Here is a 12,902-nt window from a genome sequence, read left to right as displayed (position 1 = left end):
GGCAGGCTGGGGAAGCTGTAATGCAGGGGTTGCCTTCCTATGGGGTTTTGTTTTCCTCCCGGCAAACAGTTCCGATGGGTGGCTTATCGGCTGTGCCGCACCACCGCTGTGCGCTGGCCCTAGGGTCAGGGTGGCCGAGGGATGCTGGCTCTGCCGTGGCACTTTCCATGGGATGGGGATGCAAAGCCCAGGTGTGACGACCACGGTGACGTGGGTCCGACCCGGGTTGCACCGCGGGTGTTTGTGGCCAGGGTTTTGTCTGACGTGGGTTTTTTAGGACATGGGGGAGTTTGGTTTCAGCAACGCTACGTGCGTGGGAGAACCGCCTGAACTGCCCTGCGTTCTTCACGTGTTAAAAAAAGACAGTAAATACCAAGTCGGTGTCTACCTCGGTCAAAACAGCTTTTTCCTGCTTATGCCGGTGAAGACAACCCAGGCCCAGAGCGCTGCACGTTCCTGCCGTGCCCCCGGTGCCCCGTCCTGCCCGCAGGCAGCAGCAATGCGGACCCTCGGGGAGGTGACGGTGCTGTATCCCTGGCGTGAGGGATGGTTTGGTTGGTGTGAGGGGCTCCGTTTAGTCCCTGACAACCCTGAGCATCCTCGCTTGCGGTCTCCATCGCAAACCCCTCGTGGCCGCAGCACTTGCGTAGGGGATGCTCCTGGGCTATCGGTTGGGGATGCTCCTGGCCCCAAAACGGCCCAGCCAGCACTGGGGCAGCGATGTCGTGCTGCAGGGTCCGGCCGGGGACTCTCATGCATCCAACAGGTCTCTGTGCTGCAGGGTCTGGCTCCAAGAGAAGCCTTCGGTCTCGCCCCCTGCGGTGTCCCCATCTCTTGGGTGGGTGTCCCAGATGAGGGTGGGAAGGGGTTAACGGTGCCCGGATTTGTCCCACTCCCCTCCCAGGGCCCAGTTGGGTCTGAGCCCGGTGCCTTGACGCACCCGTCAAGGGTTAACCCCGGCTTGGGCTATTCAAACACCTCCAGCTGAGGTAAGCAGCCAGCTTGTTTGTTCAGGTAAATAAGGAAGGAATTAGATATAATGGGCAAAGGAGGCATTCGCTGAGCGCCTTGCACCGGCTGCCGGCTTCCCCTCGCATACCTCGGCGCAGCCGCCGGCTGGCTTCATCCCTCCGCCACCCTCGGAGCCGCTCGGGGTTCCCCATCCTCATCCCTGTGCCCATCCCTGTCCCCATCCTGCCAGTGCCTGCCGAGAGCTGATGCGGCTCAGCCCGGCCGCCCTGCCACTGCCGGACCGGCGTTGAGCCAGGCAGGGTGCCGCTGACCACCCTCCCTGCCGGTGCCGGGGCACCCCGCTTCGGGCCATGCCCACCCTGGCCGCCGTGCCGAGCACCACGGGGATGGCTCTTCCCACCCTACGCTGGGACCCATGTGGTTTCTGAGCCACCCACGCACCCTCGAGGTAAGCCCCACGTTGCTGCCGCGACCCTCCCCGGCTGCCTGACGCTCCACCAGCACCCACCAGCACCCACCTTCCCTCCCTCCTGGGGCTCCTATAGCCCTTTCAGCGCCTGTTCAGGGCAGACACGATGCCCTCCCATGTGAGCATCCCATCCCATGGCTCCTTGCACCTCCAGGTGGTAAACAGGGACAGGTTGAACCCCGGAGCAAGGGTCCTGGCACTTCTCGAGATGATGTCACCCAAAATAATATGGGATTTGCCAACTTTGTGTCTTCTCAACCCCTTCCTGCTCGGGCGAGGGGGGTGGGAAGGGAGCCAGGGCTCCTGGGGACGGCTCCTTGTGAGCCCACCCGGTACCAGCAGGGACACGGAGGGTCTCGCAACCCCCTGTGCCCGGTAGGCAGCAGGGGATGATGTGCTTTGGGGCATTGTGTGACCGATAAGCAGCCGGGGCCCTTTACAGAGCATCCCAGGTCCTGGGCAGCCGTCGAGGAGCTGCCAGCTCAGGGGTGTCTCTATAGAGCATTTTGAACCCCTTTACCAGACCTGCACTGTCTCAGCACTGCTCTGCTTTTCTGCTAGGTATTTTTTTTGTCAGTGCTAGAGGCACATTGGCTCTAGGTTTGATTTTTATGGTTCTGCTCGGTTAGTGAAACACAAACGTCGCTTGGCTGCCAAATCCCCCACAATACGGGCTTTCTCATGGGCAGGGAGCTCGCGGGGGAGGAAGGTGCTGCTATAAATAGGGGCTCCCTGGCCATGCACGGGGAACACCAAGCTCTGCTGCTCACCTGGGGGACACCGAGCACTGGGGCTTCACTCGGGCCACTGGTGGGTTGTGCCCGTCCCCGTCCCCCCCGCTGCTGTTCGCTTCCCTGCGCCGACGGAGAGGGCAGCCTGACCTGGGGCGTGGGGACCCGTGGGGACACTTGGTCCCCGCGCCAGCACCCATGCAGGTAATGGCAGGAGGAGCCAGAGGGACCTCGGTGGTGTTGGAGAAGGCTGGGGGGTGGGAGCTGGGGCTCCAGGACCCCTAGGATGGGTTCATCCCTCCTGGGCATACATCCAACGTGAGCCCTGGGCTTGCCTAAACCTAACCCTAACCGTAACCCTAACCCCCAACCCCGTCACCATGCAGGTACCAGAGCCAGACCCCCGGGTTGTCACAGCCCCAGCCCCCCGAGTGTCACCCCAAGCCCCTGCCCTGGCTGCGGGGAGATGTTGGCCAATCCCTTCTCCCTCCCTCCAGAGATAAAAGGGGTGTGTGGCACAGGCAGGCAGGTTTTGGCAGCTGGGAGGGACATGGCATGGCCAGCATGGTGAGGCTGGTGGCGGGGGTTGGACATGCTGGCAGGACCCCAAATTGTCTGCAGCATCTGAGCACCCGGGTGTCTGCTGCAGCCCCGGCTCGTGCAGGGACCCCAGGTCCCGTCACCTGCTTAATCTGGGCCCCATAAAATGGCTTGTTTCTCCTCCTGGCCAGCGGCCGTCCAGCAGAGCCAACAGGCTCCATCGGCTCTCTGTGCCCCGGTGCGGTTGACCTCCGGGTGTGCATCATGCCATGGGCTGGCCCCTCCTTGGGGACCGAGGTGGAGAGCTGAGCCCAGGGAGGTGGCTGGGGCAAGAGGTGCAGAGTCAGACTAGGAAACAGGAAAAAACACCCAGGTCGCAGCCTCAGATGGGTGATTGGGCAAAGAGATTTCTGGGTCTGTGGAGTCCCCACCACCCCTGGGGTCCTGGCTTGCTGAGGCACGTGGGGCGGGTGAAGCTGAAAGAATCGGTTAAAGACAAATCCCACTGTCCGTGGGGTTGCTCCGGGCAGTCTGGGACAGCTCTGGATCCTGCACATCTCCAGCTCCTCCCCAGAGAGCACAGCGCATCCCCATCCCTGTCCCTGTCCCTGTCCCCATCCTCAGCCTGGGGGCTGGAGGTGACCCCGCAGCCTGGTCCTGGCCCACCGCCCCGGCCATTCCCAAGCCTGGCTCCCCGGGAAGGGCTTTTGGAAGCACCCAGGGACTTGGGAGATATCCTAGGTGCCGTGGGCAGCACCTCCTCCCGCAGCGGGCCAACCTCCACTGGTCCCACAGGGCTTCCCGAGCCATGCTCCAGCACAACCTGTTTAACCGCAGATTTAATTAACGGACCTATTGTTTGAGGGTGGTGGTTGGGTGAATTTCTTTTTTTTTTTTTTTTCTTGCTCCCAAGGGCTGATCCCAGCTCTCCACCGTCACTGGTGACTATGTTGCTACCCCGAGCAATGGTGGGTTGCGTTTGCCAGTAAAGCTCGGGGTGATACGGGAAGTCCTTGTCCCCATGCTCATCCCCCTCGGCTGCACCGTCCGCTGCTTCCCCAGGCTCCGGATGGGGCTGAGTCCCTGCAACCCTGTGGAGCTGAGCCGTGACCCAGCACCACCCAAAACCGGGGGCTTGCCGCTGGCCCCATGCCTTGGGGAGCACAGGGAGCCCTGTCCCAGCCCTGCCGCCGTGGACTTTTTTGCTCAAAGGGAATGCGTGGATTCATTTTCTCAGCCGCTGTTGGAACCGTTTGGGGCCGGGCTGTTGCGGTGCCCTTCGGTGGCAGCCGCTGCCTTTTCCTCCTCGCCCCGCTCCATGCTGCTGTGGGGAACAAGCCCTCGTGCCGGTAGCTCAACCCTTTTCCACAGCATCCCCGTGGTGCTGGTGAGAGCAAGGAGCAGGGGCACCTTATGCCCATCCCAGCTGGTTGGGGGGGTCCCCTCCATATCCGTGGGTAACACCGGGGAGCAATGGAGGGTCACTCCTCCTTCTGGGCTCAGGGATGGCAGGTACCTCCCGGCTGTGCCGCAGTGGCAGAGCTTTATTGTGGGCACGGAGAAACACTTGGGGGACTTGATGGCTCCATCCCTGTTTGGGATCTGCTCCTCTGTGCTGGAGCCTTGCCCACCCATGTCGGGGTTGCAGGCAGCACCCGTGCGTGGGGAGGGCTCAGTGAAGATGCCGGTGCTGGGACGGGTGTCCTGCAGGCAGGACCCCACTCTGCCTGGCACCCCAGGGATGGCACCGCTGTCACTCGGAGCCTCCCCACGGGCTGCTGAGCCCCTGGCACCACGTCTTGGCCCCTCTGCACCCACGGAGGCAAAACCTCGGGGTTCTGCTGGGCTTTTATAACTCGGTGGCAGCTGTTTCAAGTGTTGCAAGAGCTGATTCCCCGATTGCTTCTCCTCTTGCCTGGAGTGGTGGGATGAGCACGAGGCTGTGTTGGTGTGGCTTTGCCACAGGCAAGCTCCGGTGCAAAGCCCAAGGCACCGGGGCTGTGCTCACCGCCAGCAGCGTGCACAAGCCAGGGAGCATTTGCCAGGGCTGATGCAATTACCAGTGCAGCCTTGTTTAGCTTGGGTGGGGAACATAAAGGTTTTTGGAGTGCCATGTACGTCAGTGCTCCCTGTGAGCATCTCAGTGCACCCGGGGCTGCCTCTCCAGCTCTTCTTTTCCAGGGAAATGCAAAAAAGGGAGAGAAGAGGGAAACAGCTGCCCAAAGCAGCTTCTTAGAGCAAACAGGTCCCCACCCAGCCCGGCCGCCTGCGTGCCAAAGCGGGAGAAAGTCAAACAAAGGCCCCCGCCCTGAGAGTACAGCACCGGTTGGCTGGTGATTGCTCTGGCTTTTGGGGCCACTTGCCCAAGGGATCGGGTCCTTCTGGTCCCACCTGGGAGGAGCGGGACGGGATGGGGATAGGGATGGGGCCATCCATCCTATCGTGTGCCCAGGGATGGCTCCACAGCCCTCCATGCGTCCAGTTTATGGCTGCGGGAGTGAAGCCCAGCGGAGATGGGATGGGCAGAGGGTGTACCACAACCCCGGAGGCATTGGGGATGAGACCCCCATCCCCTCCCCAGAAAACCCCTGCAGCCAGCACTGTGCAGCGGGCTGGAGCTGCACAAGCTGTTACCGCTTCCCTTTTGTGCCGGGAGCAGCATGAGGCTGGATTTAGGGCTGATCTCCTAAAGCTCTTCTTTTAATCCAGAGCAAATCAAGGAGAGGTTTGGAAGCCGGCGCCATCTCTCAGGGAAACTGTTTGAGTGGTGGGGGCAGCTCAGTAGCGAGGGCACCCCTTCTCCCTCCTCTTCCTCACTGCGGTGCCACCGAAACCCCTCAGGGATGTGGGCTCCAGCTCCTGAACCCGCATCCCCTCCCTGGGTCCCCATGGGGTCAGGGTGGCATGGGTGCTGTTAAGATGGCCATGGTTCCTCCATGGTGTTTTTCCAAGCTTTTTGGGCTTTTCCAAGGGTGAAATGATGGGCAGAGCTTCCTCATGGTGCAGGTAATGCAGAGTTTCAGAAACCATACTTCTGAGGGCATTAAAATACTCAGCATTAACTCATCCCTGAGAGCAGGACATGGCAAGTGCTGCCCATCGGTACCACTCTGGTTAACGGGGCTGCGGTGCGTGGCTATTAATGAAGTTTAATGACCCGCCACGCCTCCGGGAGCAGAGCTGGGGCCAGCAGCGTGGAGCTGAGCAGCATTTGGCATGGCAGAGCTGCGGGGATGGTAACACACCGTCCTGGGTGCTCAGTCAGTAGTGTCCCTCCTACGCCAAGCAGCCGGCTGCTCGGCTCCCCATGCTCGAGGGATGTGCTCTGCCCAGAGGAACCCAATAGTGTCTTTTCCTCTTTCATTTTTTAAACCTTTTTTTCCCCCCAGCTGGGATTTAGAGCAAACAGGGCACCCTCTTTCCCTGGCCACTGTCTCCCGTTCCCCTTTGGGGGCTGCCTGGTTTCCTTAGTGGGGTTTGGGGTTGGTTCAGGCTTTGCACGCTCCTTTTTTTATTGCAGGCTCCATTGCAAAAGCTGCTACTTTTTCTGCTTTTAAATTACCAATTTGGGGTGGGTTGTTTTTTTTCTTCTTGTAAAAAGCAATGCCGAAGGCAAGCAAGGAGCTTGGCAGTGCCCTGGTCGTGCCCATCACCAGCCTCTCCCCTGGCAGGGGCTTTCTCTTCCCAAAGCCTCAGGATGGCTCTTGGGGAGGTTTCTCCACGGATGGAGCCATTCCCTGGTGTTGCCATGGAAATTCAGCAGGCTCATCCTCTTTTCCACGGCCTCCAGGACGCCCCGCATACTGTAGACAGATGGGGACGGGCTGATTTTAGGTAGTTTTTCTTGCAAGAGAGTAAAAGGAAAGTTCTTGTCCGAGGGTTGGCAGCAGCGGCCAAGCGCTGGGTGCTGCGGTGCTGGGCTCGGTCCCTGGCCTGGGCGAGCCAGGTTTGGGTGCTGTTGTGCTGGGGCATCCTCGGGTGAAAGCAGCAGGTGATGTTTTCCACGCACAGAAATGTGCCCGTGTGGTTTAGGCATCTTTTGGTGCCCACAGGCCGCCCTATGCAGGTGCCTTGGAGCCCCTCCAGCGTGCCCCGCTGCTTCCCGCAAGGGCGTTCAGCACCAGCTGGGACTGAACTGTTGCCAACCTGGTGCGCAATTCGTGGGAAGACCCTAAAAGCCCACAGTGGTCGGGACCTGCTTGCCCCCAGGCTCCTTCTCCCTGCCAGCTACTGCGGCTCGTCCTCCCAAAATCAGGACAGCCCCCCCCCAGCCCCATGGCTGACCCCGAGCCTGCATTCATCCGGGTGCTCATAGGGCACTGTGGGTCTCTTTGGAGGTTTTTTCCCCTCTAACAGGCTTAGTTCCTCCCTTTGTGCCTGGCTGCTGGGCGGGAAGGCAGGAATCGGTGCTGGGGTGAGCCTCTTCTCCTCTCCTCTCCCGGCAGGTTTGGAGCCGGCGCTGAGCGGAGGGATGGGCAGCGCCAGTCCCGGGCTGACCACTCTGCTCCACAGCCGCCTCGCCCAGCCGGACGCTACCCTGCTGCCCCCCCCCCAGGACCCCGACACCCGGAGCTGGGGCTGCCCGGATAGCCCCAGCCCCCCCGCCACCCCTGAGCAGCCCCTGCCTGCTTTTTGCCTGCACTACTTCGACATGCTCTACTCGGAGGACATCGCCTGGGCCACCAAGGGCATGGGGGAACCATCCCAAAGCGGTGCCCAGGAGGGGCGAGGGGAGGCACAGAAGGAGCCGGAGCAATGTCCCATCATCGATAGCCAGGGTTTGGGGCTGGGGGCCGAGGGGGACCTGCAGGCCAGCCTGCACCTGGAGGAGCACTCGCTGGAGCAGGTACAGAGCATGGTGGTGGGCGAAGTGCTGAAGGACATCGAGACGGCCTGCAAGCTCCTCAACATCACCGCAGGTGGGTGCTCCCACAGCCCTCCTCGGGGGGCTGCGGGCAGGGTCAGCTCCGCCGCGGGGTGCAGCGAGGGAAGGATGTGCCGGTGAGGGGACTAAAGCGGTGCTGCAGCTCGGGGGTTTGCGATCAGGTGCTGGGGGAGCACGGCTGCTGCCTGGCTCACCCGGGCATCGCTCCTGGGCAGGGCTGTTTGCTAATGCCCAGGGATGCCAGCAAAATACCGCTCTGGCCTCGCCGGCTTGGAGTTCAGCTGAGGCAGGCGTCAGCAGAGCTTTACCCAGAGCCCTGTGCTGGATGTGGGGTGCCAACGTGACCCAGTTGGTCCCACAGGACCAGAGAGGTGCAGGGACACAGCGACCCCAATGCTGAACCTGTCCCCTGCCCTGAGCTGGGGGTCCCTTTCCCTCCCAGGGCAGCGTTATCGAGGTGCCTTTCAGCCTTGCATGCATCTTGGGGAGGGTGTGCGGTAGCAAGGAGCAGACAGCAGGACTTTTATTATCCTTTTCTCTATCCTGTTTTCCCTGGGACATTAGGACTGGGCAGATGAGCGTGTTTTCCCTGGGACATTAGGACTGGGCAGATGAGCGTGTGGGGCTGGGGACAGCCTGGAGCCAGCTGGCATTACCCGAACTGGGCATGGAGTTGGGTGCAAGGGGAACAGGACAGCCCAGGATCGAGTTCCCTGGGGTATTGCTGCCACTGGGCATCGCTGGGGTATTCTCCTCGGGGCATCGCTGCCGTGACACAAGCAGTCTCGGGATGCGCTTTGGTTTATGCAGGCTCTGCCACCCACTCCCTTAAAGCATTGGTGTCTCCTGGGATGGTGCAGGGAGCAAGCAGGGCTCCAAAAGGCTGGATGAGGCTTCCCAAAGCGAAGGAGGTGGCAAGGGGACAGTCTTGTCCCCGGGGACCAGGGCAGGCTAGGTGCTCCCACGCTGGCGGGTGATGCTGCAGCAGCACAGGAGGGGTCAGTTCCCAGGGCTGCTGTGGGGTGAGCTGAGTTTCCCCGGGCTTTGCCTGGGCTGTTGCCGGCCACGCTCACCCTCTGCCTCCAGACCCAGCGGACTGGAGCCCCGGCAACGTGCAGAAGTGGATCCTGTGGACGGAGCATCAGTACCGGCTGCCGCAGATTGGGAAGTCCTTCCAGGAGCTGTCGGGAAAGGACCTGTGTGCCATGTCTGAGGAACAGTTCTGCCAGCGCTCACCCGCCGGCGGCGACATCCTGCACGCCCACCTCGACATCTGGAAGTCTGGTAGTCTGGAAATCTGTTGGGGACCGGGAGGGAGGGTGCTGGGAAGGGTGGGTGATGCTGTGCAGCGGGAGATGCCCCTCTGACTGCCTGCTTCTCCCTTCCAGCCGCCTGGATGAAGGAAAAAGTCGCCCCAGGAGATATGAGATACTGCGGTGAGTTCTGCGCGGGCTCAGCTCCATTGGCCTCGCTTCTGCCTCAGACAGGTCCAGGGTATTTGAGAGGTGGCTCCCTGCTTAATTGCAATTATCTGGTGCATTGGAGCAGCTGATGCAGCGGCATCCGTATGGTTGCACTCCCTCTGCCCCGGAGCAGCCCCTGGGGTCTCTGCGAGGTGCAGCAAAGGGGAAATGGCCACGAGACCCTCACCGGCCCTGTCCTGCAGCCCATGCATCCCTGTGGGGCTGCACAAGGGCAGGACCGAGCTGTTTTCCCCGCTCCAAGATGAGGAGGAGAAAGCGGCGCTGCCAGTGCCTGGGCTGAGTTCCAGAGACCCACAGGCATCGAGCTGGGATTTCCTGGACGAGGACTCGTGCGGGTCTCCCCGGAGCGGTGCAAAGCAGAGAGGTCTCTCCCCACCCCCATCTCACCCATCCCCATCCCTTCCCGTGACAGGAGGCGATGCCAGCTGGGCGGACAGTGAGGTGGACTCGTCCTGCGCTGGCCAGCCCATCCACCTCTGGCAATTCCTCAAAGAGCTGCTGCTGAAACCCCACAACTACGGTCGCTTCATCCGCTGGCTCAACAAGGAGAAAGGTAGGTGGGTGGGTGGGTGCTCCTGCGGTCCCGGGGTGGGTGCTGGGGGCGGGCAGGTGAGGTGGTAACCCCCCCCATGCCCCGCTCCCCTCCCAGGCATCTTCAAGATCGAGGACTCGGCGCAAGTGGCCCGTTTGTGGGGCATTCGGAAGAACCGCCCAGCCATGAACTACGACAAGCTGAGCCGCTCCATCCGGCAGTATTACAAGAAAGGCATCATCCGGAAACCTGACATCTCCCAGCGCCTCGTCTACCAGTTCGTCCACCCGGTCTGAGCGGTGGCGGTGGGACAGGCTGAGCCCTGGCAGGGGCAGGGGACCTTCACCACCTCCCACTGCCTCCCAACCACAGAAACCATCTTCCAGCGCTAAGGACGGCGGCTGGGGTGCCGAGAGGCTCACCCCACCCAGGACCTGCTGGCAACAGACTGGGGGACCCCCTCCCTCAACCCCAAGCCTTGGAGGGGAGGGATGAGCCCCCAGCTAAGGGACTGCCACCAACATGCCCTGGTGCAGGGCAAGGACCATGCAGAGCCCTCATCTCCTGCGAGCACTTCCAGGGGAAGGTGGGCATGGAATTTGGGGCCAGCAGACGAGACGTGGGGTTGATCGGGGTGAGATAAAGGCAGATGAATCTGTGGCTGTCGCGGGGCTCCCCACAACCTCGGTGCCCTTTGGCAGGGATTGAAGGTGGGAGAGTGGCTGGGGTCACCCAGGGGAGGAGCTGGGGGACACAGAAGTCCCGTCCCCCAGGTCTCTTGCCCCCCCGGCACATTGTCCTCTCACCCCGCAGCCCCAGGGCATCATCAGGACACAGGGGCCAAGGGCACATCCCAGCAGGAGACCTCAACACCCCCATGGCATCATGCCCCAGGGCTGCTTTGGGGGGTACATGACTGCACCAGGGACACACTCCCCTCCACCCAGATCCTGTCCCCATGCCACCACTGGCCCAGCTGTGGGACCAGTGCCCATTGGGAGTGACCCTATGCCCTGCAGCGGGGCTGCCCTGGATTCACCCTGGCAAGCAGCTCCTGGCCCTCAGCCCTGTTCGGGGTGGGGGGCAGCGTGGTGGGGGGGCTCTGCCCTTTGCTGCACCTCAACCCTCAGCTGCAAAGAAAGGGGCTGCCTGAATTTTAGGGGGGGGTGGCTAGGCTCGTCCCTCCTTCCTCCCCTCCCTCCTGGGTGCTGGCTGTGGGTGGCTTCACCCTGGCCATTGTTCAGGGAGGACAAAGCCCGGGCATGAGCGGGGACAATGGCACCCATAGGGACAATGGCACCCGCAGGGACAAGGGCACCCGCAGCTGCCCTTGGCTGGGTCCACGCTGACCCGACCCGTGCGGGAGCCGCCTGGCACCGGCAGCACCGCAGCACCCAGGGATGCTGCCTGCCATGGGAGCTGGGTGTGGGGTAACTGCCCTGGGTACCACGGACATTCCCTTGGGATAAGAGCATCCCCATCCCCGCTTCCCACTCTGGGATATGCTCGGCTTCTCCCCTCCACAGGGATTCAGGGCTGAAAACGGGCGTTTTGCAAAGGGAGCAGCTGGAAAATGTGGGCATGGGGCCGTGCATGCTGGGGCATCCCTGCAGGAGTGGGGGGTCCCCCACCCTTGGGCACGAGGACACCCAGAGCCCCCTGAAGCCCCCAGGCTCTTGGCCCTGGCACAGGGCTCTTCCCTTGATTTGGATTTTATTTGGACTGCCTGATTCCTGAGTTTGGGAAAAGGGAGATGGCAGCTTTGCCATTTCCCTCTGGACCGTAAATCCGAAACACAACCCGCCGAGCCCAGACGGGGACGGAAAACTGGGGATTGCTTAAACTGCACATTTCACAAGAGTCTAAGTTACCTGGCAATGTTGAACTTTTATATTATAATTTTTTTATTTGTTTATTTGCTTTTTGGTTTTTGCTGGTGGCAAGTTGTGGTTTAGGTTCAAATGATGAGGGTAGACGGGCCCATGTACCCACGAGATGCTTTGTGGGAGTTTAAAAGGAAAAAAACCACCTGGTTCTTGGTCTTCTGTTTTTAACTTAAAATAGCTGCCTGTGACAGCTCCTGCCTTTTTCTTTTTGTTCTGCCTGTTTCATACTGTTTACATGGCAGAGGAGCAGATGCACTTCGGCCAGCCTTGCAAGCATCCCAGCTGGAGGGCGGCTGCAGGGAGGAGAGGAGCAGGGGAAGGAGGAAAACTGCCTTGGCCTCTGAAAAAGGGGAAAAAAAAAATGTGGGAAAAAAAAGCAGCAAAATGTGTCTTCTGATTTCCTGCGTGCGACCACTGCTCCCGCAGCCAGCGCGGGGAGCACCAGGAGGATGGGCTGGGGATACTGGTGCCCCAAATCCTGTGTCCCTCTCACAGGTCCTTTGGTGAGGTGGGTGAAGGCCGGTGGTTGCATGTCCCTGCAGGGAAGGTGGGCAGGAAGGGGGTTAAATGGCGAGGAAAGCTCCTGCCAGCTGGGGAGGGGGCACCCAGGGACACTGTGTCCCCAGGGACGAGGGGACCTGACCCAGCAGATGCCCACTGCAGCAGGACAGGCAGTCAGCGCCGCAGGACTCACAGCCAGGTTTCTCCCCAAACCCCTTGCAGCTCCAGCCCTTAAATAAGGGGAAATAAATCCCTTTTCTCTGCCCCCTCTCCATCAGGAGCCCAGAGAGTGCCCCCCCCATGCCCCAGAGGGTCCCACTCCCTGTGCCCCGTACCCCTCGGCCACTGCCCTGTCCTGGGGCTTCCCCAGCTCTCTGGGGAGGGAGACGGGTGAGTGACCTGCACGTTGGTTTTCCTAAGGTTTTGAGGCTCATAGGCAGCCTGGGGGGCACTATTCCCTCTGCCAGCATCAACTCGCCCTGTCGGGATTTCCCCATCTGCCCCTGCCCGGGGTACTGGGGAGCACTGGGTTGGGGGCTGCTGCTTTTGCTGGCACTGGGAATGGCCCCCAAAACTGCTTTATCTTGAATCCTCCCATGGGCTTCACAAGGCTTTGCCTGGCAGGTTGACAAGGGGGTCCCCAAAGTCAGTGGCTGCTCCCCCCCTCCCACAGCCCCTTTGTCCCCCAGGACCCCAGCAATGCAGCTGAGCCCCCCATCCCACTGCACCCCAAAGTCTCAGAGTGGAGGCATCCCTACTTTGGGGGTGCAACAGCTGCGACTGTGGCTCCTCAGGGTGTCGGGGGGCTCAAGCACCCGCCCCGGGCAGTGGGGTCCGTAACCCCAACAGCCACCTCCATGGGGGAGTGAGACCGGCGCACAGAGGCAAACGAGGACCCAGAC

The 12,902-nt window shown here is 61.4% G+C and overlaps 1 protein-coding gene across 1 annotated transcript; it reads left to right on the top strand.

Annotated features, from left to right (window-relative positions):
* The first annotated feature begins 5,992 nt into the window (after nucleotides 1–5,992).
* On the top strand, nucleotides 5,993–12,896 carry SPDEF (SAM pointed domain containing ETS transcription factor). Its single transcript, XM_069771021.1, has 5 exons — nucleotides 5,993–7,631; nucleotides 8,684–8,881; nucleotides 8,986–9,033; nucleotides 9,494–9,634; nucleotides 9,731–12,896. The coding sequence occupies exons 1-5, from the start codon at nucleotides 7,184–7,186 to the stop codon at nucleotides 9,907–9,909; spliced, it is 1,014 nt and encodes a 337-aa protein (XP_069627122.1). The 5' UTR covers nucleotides 5,993–7,183; the 3' UTR covers nucleotides 9,910–12,896.
* Nucleotides 12,897–12,902: the final 6 nt, after the last annotated feature.

This window comes from Haliaeetus albicilla, chromosome 26 (assembly GCF_947461875.1).
Source record: "Haliaeetus albicilla chromosome 26, bHalAlb1.1, whole genome shotgun sequence".
NCBI classification, from domain to species: domain Eukaryota; kingdom Metazoa; phylum Chordata; class Aves; order Accipitriformes; family Accipitridae; genus Haliaeetus; species Haliaeetus albicilla.
The sequence above is the reverse complement of the archived record's forward strand: the minus strand, read 5'-3'. Positions and strand labels throughout refer to the sequence as shown.

Bases quoted from the DNA above. Each gene is read 5' to 3' on its own strand.
- SPDEF (XM_069771021.1), top strand. From the start codon at position 7,184: ATGGGCAGCGCCAGTCCCGGGCTGACCACTCTGCTCCACAGCCGCCTC. The intron at 8,882-8,985 runs GTAGTCTGGAAA...TCTCCCTTCCAG, and splicing joins CCTCGACATCTGGAAGTCTG to CCGCCTGGATGAAGGAAAAA. The intron at 9,034-9,493 runs GTGAGTTCTGCG...TTCCCGTGACAG, and splicing joins AGGAGATATGAGATACTGCG to GAGGCGATGCCAGCTGGGCG.